The sequence below is a fragment of the Onychostoma macrolepis genome, chromosome 09 (assembly GCF_012432095.1).
Source record: "Onychostoma macrolepis isolate SWU-2019 chromosome 09, ASM1243209v1, whole genome shotgun sequence".
NCBI classification, from domain to species: domain Eukaryota; kingdom Metazoa; phylum Chordata; class Actinopteri; order Cypriniformes; family Cyprinidae; genus Onychostoma; species Onychostoma macrolepis.
This window is the reverse complement of record NC_081163.1, coordinates 28365939-28386398: the sequence shown is the minus strand read 5'-3', so window position 1 is coordinate 28386398 and position 20460 is coordinate 28365939. Positions and strand designations below refer to the sequence as shown.

Sequence of the window (20460 nt, the reverse complement as noted above, 5' to 3'; positions counted from 1 at the left end):
AAAAGCGACTAGGAAATATATGGAAGCAGAATAATGACAATAACGTTAGTTTTTGAAACATAAAGCATGCTGAATTCCACAAATAATAATAATAATAATAAAGATGCATTGCAATTAACAGTGCTTGCATTTTAATGCCTTCCCTGCTGAAAAAAACCTATAGAACCCTGCCCAAAACACAATAGAAAATGTAATGTTTTTAATGGTTATAATGGGAATTGTATTGGTTTTAATGGAAACTATAATGGTGTCTACTGGTATGTGATGGATTCTATTGGTGGGATGTTAAATCCTATTGGAAAAATGCCCAAAACACACTACAAAAAGGAATTTTGTAATGGTTTTACTGGAAAAAGCTAATGGTTTATAATGATATTTTAATGGAAACCGTTGGAATTTCTGTGATGGTTTCTATTGTTTTTTTGTTTCTTTTTTTGTTTGTTTGTTTGTTTGTTTACCAGGGTTGTATTTCCAGGGCTTGCATTTTTAGGTCCTGAAATTTAACATAGTTGTTTATTTAAGCTGTAAATATTTCAATTCAAAATATTTAAATAATTAAAAAAACATAAAAACATAATTAAAAATTCAATAATTCATATTCACCCTCCATAATTCACTTCCAAAATATTCAATCTGTTTAAAAATACGATATATAATATTCAACAGGCATATATAATATTTCTGTCATTTTATTTCACTTTCCAAATTCACTGCCACAAATTTAGTGGTTAAAATTCTGCAGAAAATTCAGTGTTGCACATCCGGGAACCGCAGCAATAGCAGTAGAGCTCCGATGCATGATTTCCAGCTGCTGTCAGCCGCTCACCAGCAGGTGGCGCAAGCCGCTGTTGATGAAGGCCATCTGTGGATCAAGTCATTAATTTACAAAAACTGATTTGCAGAAACAGAGCAAGCGCTAAGTAGAAGTTTTGATTATCGGGGCCAGTATAAACATGTGGAAACGCTGATTGTGTGTATGTTTAATTCAACATCTTCGCTGTTTCCCGTAGCCTACATGTAAGCAGCTTTCTCTACCACAAAGGAGATTAAAATGCTCTTTTACCCAACGCTGAAGTACAGAACTAACATTACATCTGAGGAAGACATATATTGCTTTCGGTTGCTTAGTTTCTGTAACTTTAGGCTGGTTTGAGATATGCCTCGCCTCGGTTAGGTTTATTTGGAAATTAAAGTGATTTCTATATTTTATCCATTCAAAAGGCTACGAAAGCAATCCCAGTTCTGCATATAAACGTAGTGCTGTGTTTATGGTTCGCTGCGCAATACCGTCTTTTGCCATAATACCTGAAGACTGCAGCCAATAGAAATGCGTTCGCACAGACCGTGAAAGCAGACTGAAGTTGTTGTCATTCATTGTAACAAACAAAGTGTAGAGACGATGTAAATAATATATTCAGTGTGCAGTGTAGAGAGCTTCATTCATTAAAATGGAAGTTTGTGAGATAGCGATGAATGGAGGGTAACAGATTTTTAATGATTATAGAGAGTTTGCCAATGTGAAATTGAATTTATACAACAGTTTATACATTTTTGATTTTATACAAAAGTTAATATTAAGTGACTTACATTTTAGGAACACTGTTGTCTATTTTGCTCACAGTTAAGTCACAGCTGAGCCTCTGCGCAAGTCTTTGACACAGCGCTGTTTCATTTATGAATGAATCTTTGCTTTTGAACAAATCTAGTGAGTCAATGATTCAATGACCCATTCATAAAGAGAGTCACTTGCTTCGTTCCTAAATGAATCAGCCATTGAATGAATGAATGATTCAGTGACAAAGACAGTGACTTGCTGCCACCTACTGGCAGTTTCTGTTTCATTTTTAAAGTATAAATTGAGTCATTTAATTCATTGAAATTTCTATATTTAAAACATTAATCTCATAACATTGTTATTATGAGATGCATTTGTCACGAATCCTGTCCATGCACTTCCGTTCACTCACCACCAGAGGTCACCCGCTCATCACATGGACTCTTGTACTGCACTACACTACTGTTGCATTTCACCTAACTACATTTCCCATCATCCATCGCACAGATCACACAGCTGTCAGATTACACATTGCACTGATTACACAGCTGAAACCCATTGGACACTCTTTATAAGCCTTGGACTTTCTCTCCCTCTCTGCCGAGTATTGTATGCATTATCGCTGCCCTACAGAGCCTTGTTAGTTTCCCTAGTCTTGCCTTTTTCGGATTGTGTTTTTCCCTGCCTGGACTCTCGCTTACGTTTTGGATTACCTCTCTTGTCAAGCCCCTTTTGATACTGTTCGCCGCTCGTCGACCCACGCTTGTCTTTGTTTACTCTTTGTCTCGCCCGTGTTATACCTGTTTGCCACTGTTCGACCCTGCCTGTTATGGCCACGTCTCTGCTCATTAAAAGCTTGCATATGGATCCGCACGTCTCACGTCTCGTCAGCCCCGTAACAGAATACTCGGCCATGAAAGGATCCAGCAGTTTTTCAGATGGACGTTGGCCAGGTATGGATGCAGCAAAACTGCTATTAGCTCTCAAGCAGGACACTCGATCACTCGAGAGCTACAGTCTAGAGTACTTGGAGATCGCTAATGATTCTGATTTACCTGACTGTTTGCTCATAGACTTTTATTGTGAGGGCATTAACCAGCCGCTCAAATCACGATTAACCCTTGAAGGTCCCTGTTCGTGTCTGAGTGATTTTATGGACTATGCTTTATTGACTGTTGGTTCAGTGTTCACTGTGGGTGTTGCGGAGGAATGCGACACTGCACTCACTCATGTAATGGCAGCTACGCTAGAGCACGCTCACAAAATGGCGGTGACAGCTGAGCCCTTTCACAAAATGGCGGCCACAAAATCACCCCTTCATGTCATTGCTGCCATTCATGAGCCAAGTCAAGTCACAGTCAATCTACAAGAGCCAAGTCAAGTCACCGTTGATCTTCACGAATCAAGCCAGGTCACAGCTGATCTTCACGAGTCAAGCCAAGTCACAGCTGATCTTCATGAGTCAAGACAAGTCACAGCTGTTCGTCCAGAGTCACAGCCGTCACAGCTGATCATCCAGAGTCACTTCACGTCTCAGCTGATTTCCTAAAGTCAAGTCACGTCTACGCTGATCTCCCAGAGTCACAGCAGCACGTCTACGCTGTCCGTCCAGAGTCACAGCAGCACGTCACAGTTGTCCGTCCAGAGTCACAGCAGCACGTCACAGCTGTCCGTCCAGAGTCACAGCACGTCACAGCTGTCCGTCCAGAGTCGGGTCAGGTCTCCGCTGACCTTCCAGAGTCACGTCACGTCCGGGCTGACACACCCAGATCATCAAGGTCAGTCTTCCATTATCCCAGTTTGATGTCTAGTTTGAGGGATGTACCGTTGGTGTCTGCACACACGGCTGGTATCCCCAAACCAACTCACTCTAACCCTCCTGTTCTTATGCATATTCCCCTGTCCAAGGCACTTCCCCTGATGGGAATCGCTTTGTGTTGCGTTTGGGCTGCGTACACCACTGCAGAACTGCCCGAGGTGGCGGCGCCCGCTGTAGCTTCTCCAGAGATGGTGGTCCACGCTGCAGAACCTCCAGAAGCGACGGGGCTCACGTCGGCCCCTTGTATGGTGGTGGCACCCAGCAATGAACTCTCCCTGTGTCCTGAGTTTACCACTGTAGAACCTCCAGAGGTGGCGGCAACCGCTGCAGAACCTCAAGAAGTGTCAGCGGTATACATCAATGAACTCTCGTCCTGTCCGAGATGATCCTCACTGCAGAACACAAGATCCAGGGGGTGGAGTTGGATCTAGATCCAACTCCTCCCACCTTACATAGACCTAAACCTACCCGTCTCCACCCCCTGATCCATAAACCCACCCATCCCCACCCCTAAACCTACCCATCTCCACCCCCTGGATGTGGATCCAACTCCGCCCCCTGGATCTTTTGTTCTGCAGTGAGGGGCTACTGTCCTGTCCTGTCATGGCTATGGAGGCCGTCAATGAACTCTCGTCTTGCCCTGTCACGGCTATGGAGGCCGTCTGTAATTCCTTGACCTGCCCTGTCTCGGCTATGGAGGCCGTCTGTGAATTCTCTGCCTGTCCTGTCACAGCCAGAAGGGCTGCCCCTGAACTCTCGTCCTGTCCTGTCATGGCCACGGAGGCCGTTTTTGAACATTTGCCCCGTTCTGAACCAGCCATGGTGGCTGGTTGTGAACTACCTGCCTGCTCAGTTGCCACCAGGGAAAACGTTGATAGACTCCCCATGTTCCCTACCTCAGTCCTTGTGTCTGTGCATGTTCTGTCTCCTCCTTGTGTCTCAGTTTTCCCTAGGTCCCAGTCTCTGCTGTGGGTTCCTGATCCATCATGGTGTGCTCTTGCTCTATCTGCTCCGCCGTGGTGGTCTTCAGGTCTGTCTGCTCCGCTCTGGTGGTCTTCTGCTCCACCTGTTCCGTCTGCTCCGCTGTGGTGTTCTGTTGTCTGGCTCTGGTGGTCTTCTGCTCCGCCAGTTCGGTCTGTGCCTCCGTGGTGGTCTGCTGTCTGGCTCTGGTGGTCTTCTGCTCCGCCCTGGTGGGCTCCAGTCCCGTCTGCTCCACCCTGGTGGGCTCCAGTCCCGTCTGCTCCGCCCTGGTGGGCTCCGGTCCCGTTCGCTCTGCCCTGGTGGGCTCCAGTTCCGTTGACTCCGCCCGGGCTTCCTGCTCGGCCGGCTCTGCCTCAGTCCCCATTCTCTCCACTTCCACATGGACCTGGCCCTCCGTCCCTCCCCCTGTTCCGCCTCCGCTCCACCACCCTCCTGGATGTTGTAGGAGCGTCTGGAAGCCGCTCCTTGGGGGGGGCTATGTCACGAATCCTGTCCATGCACTTCCGTTCACTCACCACCAGAGGTCACCCGCTCATCACATGGACTCTTGCACTGCACTACACTACTGTTGCATTTCACCTAACTACATTTCCCATCATCCATCGCACAGATCACACAGCTGTCAGATTACACATTGCACTGATTACACAGCTGAAACCCATTGGACACTCTTTATAAGCCTTGGACTTTCTCTCCCTCTCTGTCGAGTATTGTATGCATTATCGCTGCCCTACAGAGCCTTGTTAGTTTCCCTAGTCTTGCCAGATTGTGTTTTCCCCTGCCTGGACTCTCGCTTACGTTTTGGATTACCTCTCTTGTCAAGCCCCTTTTCATACTGTTCGCCGCTTGTCGACCCACGCTTGTCTTTGTCTCGCCCATGTTATACCTGTTTGCCACTGTTCGACCCTGCCTGTTATGACCACGTCTCTGCTCATTAAAAGCTTGCATATGGATCCGCACGTCTCACGTCTCATCAGCCCCGTAACAGCATTAATGCCACCTCTGAGTCTTGTCAAAAATTTCTTAAATTCTGTAAATATTCCTTAATGCGGCGTTTGTGCTGTTCTGTGCCATGCAAAGATGAATTGTTGAGTTTCTAAAGTGGTGGTTCACCAAAATGAATTGTTAGAAGCTTTTCACAAAACTTTGGGATGCCCGTTATAATTAATAAAAATTATTATTGCATTTTTATATTTTTAGCATAAAATAATGTCTTATATCTATCTTGAACCAAACATTTTGAAATGGCCCTGAGTTTGTACTTAGAAAATTATTAACAAAATGTGCATAGTGTCTGTGATTTTTGGCAACAATGTAAGCATTTACTTAAGTTAACTTAAGAGCACTTAATTAAGTGTTCCTTTCTTGTAAAAAATATTTTTCTAAAAAAATGCAAAATATTTGATAAAAAAAACAGACTTTAAAGTTATGTCTCTCAGTCTGAACTCAACCCCGTCACACTAACCATTCTACTCCCATAATACCGGTAATTTAGTCTCCACACATATGTGACTTCTTTCAGGTCTCTTTTATAGTGTTGCAGAAAATGGTTAGTAGTATCATACTTTTTATTCATATTTTTGAGGCATGTTATAGTCAGGGAGGGTACTGTCCAGCTTAACAACTCAACCCCGTCATATAAAATTAAGATGGAAAATTATTACTTTTTCAACATTTTATTTTAATTCATAAGTATATACAATGTGTTTTTTTATTGCTGCTATATATGGTCTACTCTCCTATGCTACATGAGCAGCAGTGGCCATTTTGTGTGAAAAACCACAACCCCGTCACACTCAAGCCCATCACAAATATATGTATTTCTCATTATTACAGGGTTGTAAACTTGTGACAGGGTTGAGTTATTTGCTTCATTTATTAATAATTTTAATGAAAAAATTTAAAATAGTCATGGTTTCAGTTAAATATATATACTCCAAAATCATGACAACTCATATTTTTGTTTTAAATAGAATTTTTGACGTAATATGTCCACTTAAATGTTCACAAGCATCATACATCAGAAATTGCGCCCACATTTGCAGCAGAAAGACAATGTTGGCCATGCAGATATGTTGACCCAGCAACAAGGGGACAATATGAGAGAGAAAGAAAATAAAAATTTTAATTTAAGGCAATGTATCCCTTCAAATGTGTTACAGTCTTCAACCCCATCACACCTTGTCACATTAATATTTTTAGAAAAATATAGGGAAGACAATTAAGAACAAAAATATCTCTTGCTGATTTACCATCTGACATGTTAAGGGCTAAAACAATAAAATTGTGGTTTTAGTAAAAATTTTAAATTAAAAATGTGTTTTACAAAAATAAAGAGACTGTATACACACAATTTGTGTATTTTTAGCTTCAGTCCTATAAAACTGTGAAAATGATGATAAATGTTACATTTGTTATCATTATATTGTTATCAGGGACATAAGAGCAGTAGGTAGATGTTTGTTTTATAACAATTTCTGTGTAAAATCCTTTTTAAACCAATCCCGTTACGGGGTTGAGAAGAAAAAAAAGCTGAAAAAAAAACCCTGAAAATAATAAAAGGTATTTAATGGCTGAGGTGGGAAAATATGGTGAGCGGCTGACATCAGCTGGAAATCATACATCGGAGCTCTACTGCTATTCCTGCGGTTCCCGGATGTGCAACGCTGAATTTTCTGCCGAATTTTAACCACTGAATTTGGAAAGTGAAATAAAATGACCGAAATTTGCCTGTCGAATATTATACATTGTATTTTTAAACAAATTGAATATTTTGGAAGTGAATTCTGGAAGAATATGAATTAATGCATTTTTAATTATGAAAATGTGTGTGAAATATTTTGAATTGAAATATTCACAGCTTAAATATACAACTATGATAAATTTCAGCACCTAAAAATGCAAGCCCTGGAAATACAAGGCATTAAAATGCAAGCACTGTTAATTGCAATGCATCTTTTTTTCGATTTGTGGAATTCAGCATGCTTTATGTTTCAAAAACTATTGTCATTATTCTGCTTCCATAGAAATAGGCCTATCACAGACACACACACAAAATGATCTGAAAAGAATATCCTCATTTAAAAAAGTATTATAAAATATTTTGAAATGTGTAAACAAACAAACAAAAACACATTTATTTGTTTGTTTAGCCTATTTATCGTGGACTTTCTCTTGGAGCTACCAACTGGTCATTGACCTATGTGCCCTGTTTACTCAACTCTTGGTTTACTCTACATACCACATATCAGATCTGCTGTAGCCAATATACCTTATGTGGAGTTTTCCACATTCAACCTTGGGATTGCATAATACATTTGCATTTTGCCTTTCTGTCTCTATCTTCACATTTCCTCCAGATGGTAGCATTGCATCGAAAGAATGGCAGCATGTCATGTTCAGCTGCACTGGTATTGGAAACCTAATTGTGCGTGCTAAATTAATTTGATACACATAACCTGTCCAGAAATCTATTGCAAAACAAATATATATGGACCATGACAATGTTATATTTCCTACATTTTAAAGGGATTTGTATTTTTCAAAGGGAACAAAATAAATTAGCTGCATTCAGTAAAGTATGTACATATCAAGGAATAAAATACATAATAAATGTGTCAATTAAAACACAAACATACTTTCCACTATAGTTATATTAAAATGCTTTATTTAACATTAACATATTTAGTTTTCCATTTATTTATTTATTTTCTCTCAGCAAAAAAATTAAAAAGTAATAAAAAAATTAAAAAAATAAAATAATATATATATATATATATATATATATATATATATTAGATCTAATTATATAATCACATCTGAACACGTTGCTAACCTAAATTTATCCATAAAACCAGAGGGAAATGATAGGTGAATAAAAAATGGTATAGAAGCCCCTTACCCTTGTAAGTCTAAATTTGACAACTGTAAACCTCTCAAATATTTCAGATTTTGATTGGTTGGATGAAATGTTGCTCCAGGATCAGCAAGGATGTTGATTCAGGAACATGTTTTACTTGGTGAAATCATGTTCGTTCACCCCCACACACTCCCAGAGATGCACATACAGGAACTTACACCACTTTGAGCTTGTCATTTTAAAACAGAACTGTGTTCTCCCCTGGTAAGTTGTTAAGTTATATAGCCTATATGTTTTCTGGAATGCCACTTGTACTATTACAGACAAATTTGCCTCTTAGTGAGTTATATGTACACCAAATAAAAAATCTTCTGCATGGTTTTTGCCTTTAGATTGAATTTTAGTTTAATTTATCATTCTTCAAAGTTGTGGAACAGAAACATAAACTTCTTTTCTACATTTTACAGATAGTAGATTGTTTTTTAAACAATTTCATTTACTTGCAAGTAAAAGTCATTCACATTTAACATAATTTCATATTTCATATGAATAATTTAGTTATATGTTTCTCATGTAAGATTGATAACTTTGGGTAAAATGGTTTTAACATATCACAGTCTTTTTCTCACAAATGTGTTAAATCTCAAGTCAGCAATATATACAGGTCAAGGGTGTGCTTGATACGCAACACAACGGTAACATTTTCAAACTGTATTACTGATACTTTGAGTCCACTTTTGCTGAACTTTTCAATACCACTTTATTTTTTAGGTAAATTTGTCTCTTCATGTATCTACAAAGCTGTGGGTGATAAAGTTGTTATTTCATTTGATGATGCAAAATTACAAGTGGACAATGAACTGAGATGGACACATAATCAAAGGAGAGTTTATTTTAAAAAAGGCTCACAAATTAAGTTAAACGAGCTCAACGCTGATGAAGATGGATCCCTGATCCTGGAGAACGTTCAGAAAGACAAATCGGGGGAGTACAAGGGAGTCATCTATAATGCAGAAGGAACGTTAATAAAGGAAACCGTACAACAGCTCTGTGTGCTGGGTACGTACTAGCTTGTGTTCTGCTACTATTCAAACCTGCATACTGGTCAGATCTTATTTTTCTCCTCTCTGTTTGCCCCACAAAATCATGCAAGACCAAGTATGTGTTCAGCAGTAAGACTTGCTATTGTTGTGTGCATTTCAGAGCCAGTGCCTGAACCAATAGTTTTGGTTGAATGTGTAGAAAAAGGAGTAAATCTGACTTGTAGTGCAGTGAACAATGATGAGGTGATTGTGTCCTGGATGAAAAATGCCATGAAGGCTAATGTGACACATGCTGTTTTACACGTCAGTTCATCTGAGCTCAAATCTGGAGATCATTTCTCATGCACGGTCAGCAACAAGATAAGTCAGAAGTCAGCAAAAAGCGTTGAGCCAGCGTGCTCTGATACAGGTCCAGTATATCAAAATCATTTGACATACATATTGAATGACAACACTGGTTTCTGTGAAACTAATTTTTAAAGGTCTACATGCAATGAAATAGAAGTGAACAGCAACAGTGGAAATGTAAATACAAATGTTTTTTGTCTATTTCCCTCACAAAGTTCCTTATGACCATGTTCCCACCACAAAATAGCCACTGAGAAATTTCCATCATCAAGTTCTGTGTATTAACCTTAAATGTTTGTCAAATTAAATGGCATACACATATTACACAAAATTCCATCATTATTGTTAAAATATTATTGTGCAAAAGTGATCATATACTATATTACACAGTACTTTTTCTGATCTGTGAAATATTTTTGAATAATGATGCTAAACCATATAACTGACTGTTGTCACAACTGCATCACTGTGTTTCACGTCTCTGAAATTACTTCAGTCTCATTCCTCACACAAATACAAAACATTCCTCAACTTAGACTAATAGATGATCAGGTGTTTATGTTGCGATAACGAGTGGCTCAATCCAAATGATCCCTTACGTTATAGATTGAAATTAATTCATCATTGTTTTTTTTTTGTTTTTTTAATAATTTGTAATTTCATAAAATTATAAATGCTGGTCATGATATTGTTGATAATTCGCTTTATTTGTATCCTTTCTTAGATATGTCTGAGAAGAGAATTCTGTTTGGCTTGAATTTATGGTGGATGCTGGTGATCCTGACAGGGGGAGGAAGTTTTCTCCTCATAGTCTTCATCATCTGCTTAGTCTGTGTCTGCTGCAGACGAAACAAGAGGAAAGCAAAACGTAACTTTTCAGTAAACTTTTTTCAAATACATTTATAAAATACTGTTTTTGCATTCACTCTTGGAAGAGATTAGAGCATTTTTAGGTGTGACTGAGGTAATCATGTGGATGTGATTCTCAGTGACACATTAAAATAGAGGAAGCAAAACTGCATTATCTTAATATTGTCAAATTGCTTATTTACAACAACCAATCATTCAAAAAAATTTACATTCCACTGTATCTTTCTTTTGTTCAGGGGAAGAACAGCATCAGCTTTTCTCTTTAATGCCATATTACTAAAATCAGCCTGATGACCAGCATCCTCTTTTGGCTAGTTATAAATAGGTTAAATAGAAAACTTTCTGCATTTTTACAGTAAAAAAAAATAAAAAAATAAAAATCTCATTGGATTTTCTCCTGGCGCCCCCTACTGGCCACGGACTTGTTTGCACTGCATAAACCATTAACCCTGCTAGATTTTCCTATGCTTCACGTTGACCTGTACATTTTATCTGCTGTCTGTTAGTAATAAGTATATGGCAACATACAAAGTGACTTACACTAAACCTAAGAATTACATGATTTCTTTGCATTTGCCTCTCTTCACATCTCCTCCAGATGGCAGCATTGCACTGAGAAAGTGATAGCAAATCATGTTCCACTGAACTAGTATTGGAAAAAAATGAATTTGAGGGTATTAACCTGGTCAGAAAATGCAGAGTAAACGTAATTTTCAAAGTCTTTTTATATCAAAAGATTGTGCAATGATTGAGATCTGTTGCAAAATAAATAGGCTATAGACTGGCCATGATTTGTGTTACCAATTTGTGTTAATAGGCCTATGTGAAATATGCCTATCTATGGTCCATCCAATCCTGTGTCGCGGGAGGGCTGGAGTCAGTCCCAGCATCTTGGGACCAAGGTGAGGGGACACTCTAAACGTGTGATCAGTCCTTGCTATCTATCTGACTTCTTCACTTATTCACAAAATTAATCATCAGCATTTGTTTGTGTTTTCTAAACTGTTCATATTGAGAACTATACCAAATAAGATACATCATAAATATGTCAATTAAAACAAATACAGCATACAGCCGTTGTGCTTCGGGCATCCCGAGTTTGAGTCCCGGCTCATGGACCTTTCTCGACCCCGTAACTTCTCTCTCCCACTTTGCGTCCTGTCCTCTCTACACTGTCCTATCAAAGGCAAAAAAAAAAAAAGCAAAAAATGAAATCTTAAAAAAAAAAAATAAACAGTTTTAAGTTTTTAAAAGGTTTGATTTAACTAATATTTAAAAACATGGCAATCTTTATAATAATCTAATTAGCTACTTATAATTAAATAATAAACTGATATAAATGGAATCTATCCAAGACTTTGAATTGTAGGGTACGACGGGGCTAAAGGCGCCTCGGGGTAAAAGGCGCCTTTGATATTATTTTCATCTAAACCACTAGATGGCACAAAAACATGGTTTAGCACTTTCCAAAACATTCCCTTTTCAAGATGCACGTTTATATTTATCTGATCTTTGACGCGATCGCGCGCAGCAGCGCGAAGTTGATTCTGTGCTTACTTGATCTATTATTTTATGTTTTTTTTTAAATGTTGTAGATTTAAGTAGCAAATGAGAATCGCTAAAAAATAATGCATATATTTTGAGACAAAGGTCTTCTTTATGATTTTCAGTTTTGTTTAAGATAATTAAAGCAACAGTTTTTAAATAACGAAAGAATATGTAAAAGTATGGTATTTGGGGTAAAAAGCGCACAGGCACACAAAGGCAAACAGTAATTAAAATGATAATTAATAGATGGCTGACTTTTCCATTTGTTGACATGACATGGTTAGATTCAGATGGTAAATATCATATATTATGTAGGGTGTCCATATTAAAGATAATCACCATGTTTAGAATGAAACCATCATATTTAAAAACATGATATTAATCATATCATATAATAAAATATCATTTGTTGTTACTACTGTAAATATATGTGCAATTATTGGATCTCCTTCAATACTTTCAGAATCTTTACTTGTTAAAATGATTTTGTTTCTGTATTTTAAAATATATTTTAATGACAGTATATTTATTGAACAAAAATGTATTATTTAATTTTTCAAAATAAGCAGAAAATAGTACAAACTTTGCCAAAGTGATTGTTTTTTCTTAAGGTGAGCTTTTAGCTCCGTTGTACCCTACTGAATTACTGGCAGTGTACTGACACTCATCACCACACACTCCCAGAGACGCAAATACAGGAAACTGTACCACTGTGAGCTTGACATCTTAAAACAGAACTCGCTCAGAAATCTGCGTGAAAATGCTGCAAAACGTGACAGTAACTCTCCTCATCAATTTAATCTTCATGTTCTCCACTGGTAGGTTGCTGTTAATGTTGTTGATATTATTATCTATTTTCTTAAATGATATTATAGAAATATGTATGTATAATGTATAGTGTGTACAACTGTATATTGTTTATTGTATACTGTGCAAATGTGTATATTGTGTAAAGTGTGTATATTATTGTATATTCTTGTTTATGTATATTGTAAACTTTCATATCTTGTTGCTTGTACTGCCATGGCACAGAGTCTGCACCTAATTTCACCATTGGTACACTTGTGTACATGATGTGTGACAATAAAGAGATTTGATTTGATTTTGATGACTTGCCAGATCAGACAAATATTCTTCTTAAGTCAATTTATCAGTAAACCACAATCTTTTGCATGGTTTTTGGTCAAATTTTACTTTTATTTATCAGTCATCGAAGATTGGAAAGTTGTTTTTTTTGTTTGTTTGCTTGCAATCAAATTGCTTTGCATTTCACATGGTTTCATATGAACCATTTATTCACTCAGTAATATGTCTCTTGTGTAAGATTGATTCCTTTGAGTAAAACCATTTTAATATATCAGTCTTTTTCCCACGATTGTGTTAAATCAAATCATGCCAGCAGTATATACAGGTCAAGGGGACTGTGTGCTTGATACATACGAAACACACAGCAACATTTTCCCGCTGTATTACAGATACTTTTGCTTTAAAAGATTTTCACTTTATTTTTTAGGTAAATTTGTCTCTTCATGTATCTACAAAGCTGTGGGTGACAAAGTTGTGATTTCATTTGATGATGCAAAATTACAAGCGGACAATGAACTGAGATGGACACATAATCAAAAGAGAGTTTATTTTAAAAAAGGCTCACAAATTAAGTTAAACGAGCTCAATGCTGATGAAGATGGATCCCTGATCCTGGAGAACGTTCAGAAAGACAAATCGGGGGAGTACAAGGGAGTCATCTATAATGCAGAAGGAACGTTAATAAAGGAAACCGTACAACAGCTCTGTGTGCTGGGTACGTACTAGCTTGTGTTCTGCTACTATTCAAACCTGCATTCTGGTCAAATCTTATTTCTCTCCTCTCTGTTTGCCCCACAAAGTAATGCAAGACCAAGTATGTGTTCAGCAATAAGACTTGCTATTGTTGTGTGCATTTCAGAGCCAGTGCCTGAACCAATAGTCATGGTTGAATGTGTAGAAAAAGGAGTAAATCTGACTTGTAGTGCAGTGAACAACAATGAGGTGGTGGATCCAGTGTCCTGGATGAAAAATGGCATCAAGACTAATGCGACTCATGCCTTTTTGCATGTCATTTCATCTGAGCTCAAATCTGGAGATCATTTCTCATGCACAGTCAGCAACCGGATAAGCCAGAAGTCAGCAAAAGAAGTTAAGCCAGTTTGCTCTGACACAGGTCCAGTATATCAAAATCATTTGTCATATATAATCTAATGCATGACAACAGTGGTTTCTATGAAAAACGTGGACTCTTAAAAAAACGTTTTATAACCCATTTAAAGGTCTACATGCAACAATTGCCAATGACTACAAAGAAAAAGAAGTGAACAGCAAGAGTGGAAATGAAAATAAAAAAGGTAATTGTTTTTGCATCAGTTTGCATTTGATGAAATTATGAATAATGGTGATGACAATGTCAAGAATTTTTCATCATTTGGCATTTCATAAAATTATAAATGCTGATCATGATATTGTTGATAATTCACTTTGTTTGGATTTTATCCTTCCTTAGATGTGTATGAGAATACATTTCTAGGCTTGGAATTGTGGTTGATGCTGGTGATCCTGACAGGGGGAGCAAGTTTCCTCATACTCTTCATCATCTGCCTTGTCTGTGTCTGCCGCTGCTACAGACGAAACAAGAGGAAGGCAAAAGGTACGTTTCCAGTGAACTATATTCAGAAACATATTGTTTTTGTATTCAGACTTAGAACAGATGAGAACATCTATTAGGTGTGATTGAGGTAATAATATCATTCAGTGTGGGTATGTTTCACAATGACACAAATAAATACAGGAGCAAAAATGCCAAATTGAACGAAATACTATCTGAATATTCTTAAAATTCACACCAATTCTCTATCATTCAAAACCAGTGATTTTACATTTTCCTGTATCTCTCTGTTGGGCAGAGGAAGAAGAGTACCGGCTTACATCTCTGATGCCAGATCACACAAATCCGCCTGATGTGGAGTACATGCAGCAAACCACATCGCAGAGGTCTTCTAAAAGCCAGCGTCCTCTTCCACCCTTACCCAGCCCCCAAGGTCCTCCTTGTGCTGGACCCCCATAAGAGAACAACCTGGCCTTCCAGATACATTGAGACCAATACCAAGACCAGTGCTGAATAGAATAGTCTATTGTTTATATAGAGAATTGATAATATAAACTATTGGTCACAAAAGTTACAAAAAATTAATAATTTAATAATAAAAATAATAATATATTTTTTGAGCCTCTTAAGCTCACCAACACAGTGCACCAACAAATGTATCACAAAAATACATTTAGAGCTTATGGTTATGGATACTACTCATATAAGGCATTAAGCCTTGTTCAATGAGCTGCTTTGCTAGTGCTAGTGCAGCAGGCCTACTTTCCAGTATTTCTCAAGCATTTTCCTACTTGAGCTGTTTAGCTGTATACAGTCATTTAAATGTACAAAATAAGTCAAATACAAACAGGCCTCACTCAAAATCACAGACTTTTGAGAATCGACGTAAAATAAATGAGCACATTTCACAAATTAAATTAAATTCATTGTGTCATAGATTAATTAATTTAGGAGATTTTACACGATTTATTCAGGTAGATTCCATTAAAAAAACAAGCCTTAAAAACTACTCGAAAATATTAAGTGTAATATTGTTACCATAATTTTTTTTTTTTAAGTAAATAGCCTGTTCTATTTTTTACAGTGCAGCAAAAACTGTTTTCAACCTTGATAATAATAAGAGCCATTATTAATAATTGATCACCAATTGATAATAATGAACAGCAAATCAGTATATTAGAATGATTTCTGAAGGATCATGTGACACTGAAGACTGGAGTAATGATGCTGAAACTTCAGCTTTGCATCACAGAAATAATTTACACTTAAAATATATTCAAGTAGAAAACTTATTTTAAATTGTAATATTAATATTACAATATTACTGTCTTTACTATATTTTGATGAGCGTAAGAGACTTATTTAAAAAACATTAAAAAAAATCATTGCATACTCTTGAATGGTTGTGTATGTTAAAAAGAGAGAGAGAGAGAGAGAGAGAGGAAAAGATTTGGACGCATTTGCTGATTTTTTTTATTTTTTAATTAATTTTTTTAAGTTTCACTACTTTCAACAATTTATAATAATTGTAAAGTCATCATTGAAGCCTGATCAAAAGAAAGCCTGATATTAAAATGATTTTTTTTTACCTCCTATATTATTCTAAACAAACATGTCTAGAACTTCAACTTAAGTTAAACTTAAGTAATCATTCCACTGAATCTAGGTCACTTCCGTCGAGTATATGCAGTTCTACGTGACATTTTGTAATTGTGCTCTGCAAGACCACCTTTGTACATGCAAGCACAACAGACTTGAACTTGCTCTTTTCCTGTTTTAACTGATGTTATTGAATTGTGGTTGCAAGAAGTGCTCCAGATAAAAAAAAAAATTACAAAAAAAAAAACAATACATATTTTTCTCACTCAGTCACTCAGTCCATTAGTAACATGCCACCTTACTTACTACACACTTTCTCTTCAAAAGCCTCAAGAAACATTCAACTGAACAAATTTAATTTTAAGTTAGAAAAGTTATTTAAAAGGTACATTTTATATTCATGAAAAGATTTGGCTCTCACTTTATGAAAATTGTGAATCACACCATTTAAATAACAAGTTAACATTTAAAATTAAACCACAGAATGAGTTGCACTGAGGTTTCACATGTGGTGAATGGAAACGTTATTCTGACATTTGGTTTAGATGTGTGAATATGTTGGTATTTGTGTTTGCATCTGCCTACCTCCTTGGGAATATTTGAATTTCTCATCTTGAGCTCCACATGAGAAATTCACGAAAAATTCACACTTTTAAGCACGCATGTGTTTCTGAGTTAAAAACATACAAGTTTGTTGAACTGTTTTCATTTAGATTTCCTCGCTCTTGATTTCTGAAGTGAAACTCACAATTGTGCCCTCTCAATCTAGCGCCCAATCCAGTTAATTAAAATTAATTAAAATGGGTATGTGTTCTGCTTTAGAGATCAGAGCATGTTGGTTAAACTGTCTTTGTTGCAGTTTGTGGAAGGTTTTTACGTATCTGTTTGACAAAGAGAGGATGTGAAGAGATTGATATGATAAGCTGTAAAGGATGGCCTGTATATTCTACAGATTACTACTAATTTGAAAGTTTTATACATACTTTCTATAAGAAACAAAATCTAATTTTTCAAATGCTGTCCAATTTCTTCAGGAAATTCAAACAATTAATGTCGTTTTGACACTCTTTGATGTGGTGTGACAGAGCGCTGTAAAGGTGCCTCAGTTTAAATGGCAGCATGGAGGGCAAGTGAACGCAATCATCCCTTCCTTTTTAGTCATAATATGACATAAACATGAATGAACATCATGTCTCATGTAACCACTCAGTCAGTGTTTCAACCATGAAAAAACGACAATAAAACAGCTTCTACAGTGCCAGTCCCAGACTTCTGGGGGTCCTAAGCAAAACTTTGTCAGGGGGCCCCTATCAGTTAATTAATCAAATGTAAAAATAACACAGTGCATAGTCTTCACTCTTATTAAAGTTAGTAAACTTCCTCAGTGAAGAACAATGAATGATTATCTAGTTTTATTTGCTTGTTTCAGTAACTTTACGTGACAATGACATTTAAATAAACATTTAGGTTTATTATACTGCTGTTACTTTAAGACTGAATGCGGATCCATACTGATACACATCCAATATTTTGGTTTATGTTCACTTATGACATAACTGAATGTGTTTAAGTGAAAACTCATTAATATGATATTTTAGCATATTTTTGTGTATTCATCCATTTCAGCACGCACCTGAATCCAAAGTGTCCTATACTTGTCTGTGTTTCGCTCTGCGTCTCTTTCGCAACTCAATATGCTCACAATTCTTTTTTAGTATTGAGCACATCCTGTAGGAGACTCTATATTATGACTGTCACGGCTTCTCGGGGCACAAGAACCGACAGGAACACAGGAGATTCTACAATGGTGAACTTTAATTGAAAACGCAGGAGCAAAGGACAAAGCCTAAATACAACAGTGACTGAACAGTGAAAGAAACTCAGGGAGAGACTTAAATAGGAAACACTGATGAGACTAATGGATAAACACACCTGACACAAATGAGACACTAATGATTACCATGGGAACTAAGGAGTGGCAGGAAACAGAACAAAAGGACACAGGAACCAATGAACATAACACCGAGTCAAAACAGAAGATAAACGTGACTCTCCCTGCGTTCCATTCAGAAGGGCTCATCCCTATGCCCTAATCCCTTCAAAGGGTTTACCCTCCGGAGTGAGAGCTTCGAAGGGTTGAAGGGTGTAGGGGAACAAACAACTGTTTCTTGAAGTGCCCTTCTGCGTCATCATCCCGTGCCTACACGGAGGCGCCGTCATCATGCAAAGAAACTGCGCAAAGGATCATTGGAGCCCGAAGTGTCCATCAGTTGTACCCTTCGAAATCCTTCATTCCGAAGGGCCCTTTGAAGTGACCAGTTTTGAGCACTTCAGTTTGGAACAACCCTTCAATATGGCGGCCAGAGATTGTTTTCACTCCGAAGTGGCCTTCGGAGGGCGATATATCCCGTTTGGGGATGACATTACATGATTTGACTGAGAGCAAGGGGGACCCATGGTGGTTCAGGGGCCCTAAGCAACTAACATACTTTACATATAGGGAGGCATTAAACAAAATGACAGGTAGCATTATATTTACTTCAAGCAAGTCATTCAGTGTGTCCACACCCGTTTACACTTTTGTGGGATTTTTGTTTGTTTGTTTGTTTTTAAGTGTTATTATATCTAAAAACAAATAGCAATTAATTGTAACCTTTAATATCATAGAAATGTGCAAGTAATAGGGCTCACTAGGTTTACAACATTAGCTGAGTTAGAATTTTTATAAGCTGAAACCGAATTTATTAAATGTTATATTTATTCTAAATAATATTTGAATGTTAATTATATATGTATAAGGATTTTAAAATGTTTTAATAATCATAATATTTATATGAAAAACATATTAGAACTGAGAATATTTTTTAAATGTAATTTATTCCTGTGATGTCAAAGCTGAATTTTCAGCATTACTCACATGATCCTTCAGAAATCATTCTAATATGATGATGTGGTGCTTAAGAAGAATTTATTATTTATTATTAACATTATTCATTTATTATTATTAATGTATTATTTATTATTACTTATTATTGAGCTTGAACACAGTTGTACTGCTTAATATTTTTGTGGAAACCTTGGCTTGATCATTTTCAGATAAAAATAAATAAAATAATTCCAGCTATAGGGTAGCTTTACTGTAGTTTAACTACTAATTATGAGTTTAGGAGCAACACCAGACACATTCTCCCGCTCAACTTCCACTTCCAAGAAACACGTAGATAATCAGCACTAGAGGGAGCTTTTGGTCAATCTTTGATTCACATTTTAAGACTGCATTTGATATAGACATTACAATAGTTTTTTTCAACTTTCTCTATTGCTCTTCTTTCCTCAATAACATTAGTACATCAGTATATCGCTTTCATTGAGAAATAACAGCAGGTCACAACAAAGATATCAAGTAGGCTATTTGGCCTGCAGATATGAGCAAGCTCCATCCACACATTTTGATCATATTTATTTCTACAAGATGAGGCAGAACAACATAACTCTACTCTGTTCTGTTCTGCTCTACTCTGTCTATTCTGTTATGTACTGACAGGAATGACATGTCTAAATGCAGGGAATTGATCAGTATTTAGGTTTGAAATGAGTACAATGTGGTCAATTTCCTAAATGAGTGAGATTATTAAATAGATCAAACTCAGTACTGGTGAGAACATTATGAGTTTGATTGACAGCCCACTGTCATTAGTCACTGTCAGAGTGGTATTCTTGTTTGCATATGGTAATCTGTGGTTGTGCTGGTGTGGTAAATCCAGCACGGAGCCAGCTAGCTGGTCTTTTGTTATGTAGGCATGTTTGAAGGGTGTGCCGTGTTTTTTCTGAAAGCATTATACTGGGAGGAGCTGTTCTCAATGAAGGTCTGTAGGACTGTGAAAAAGGAGTGTGATTGTACCTTAACGAATTTTGGCTTTATGGTCATGCTGTGCGTGCTTGCGTGTGTGTGTGTGTGTGTCGCAGTAGGTCACTGCAGTGTGACTGAGGTCCTGAGTCAACAACCATATGCTCTGCATCAACAAATAAATATAGTAGCACATACGACGACTTGAACACAAGTGTTACTCACTGTGGCTTACCAAAAGGTACACTGACCTTAAAAGCACACTGAGCCATAACCCATACTCACCTCACAACCTGACCTCTCCATAGAACATCCTGAGTATTTGACATGTTTTTACAAACATTCATAAACAT

The 20460-nt window shown here is 37.2% G+C and overlaps 1 protein-coding gene across 1 annotated transcript; it reads left to right on the top strand.

The window, feature by feature from the left end:
• Positions 1 to 2468: 2468 nt before the first annotated feature.
• Positions 2469 to 17593, top strand: si:dkey-11f4.20 (uncharacterized). Its single transcript, XM_058786448.1, has 9 exons — positions 2469 to 2931; positions 8986 to 9273; positions 9418 to 9666; positions 10330 to 10473; positions 13537 to 13824; positions 13969 to 14223; positions 14330 to 14404; positions 14560 to 14703; positions 14960 to 17593. The coding sequence occupies exons 1-9, from the start codon at positions 2469 to 2471 to the stop codon at positions 15118 to 15120; spliced, it is 2067 nt and encodes a 688-aa protein (XP_058642431.1). The 3' UTR covers positions 15121 to 17593.
• Positions 17594 to 20460: the final 2867 nt, after the last annotated feature.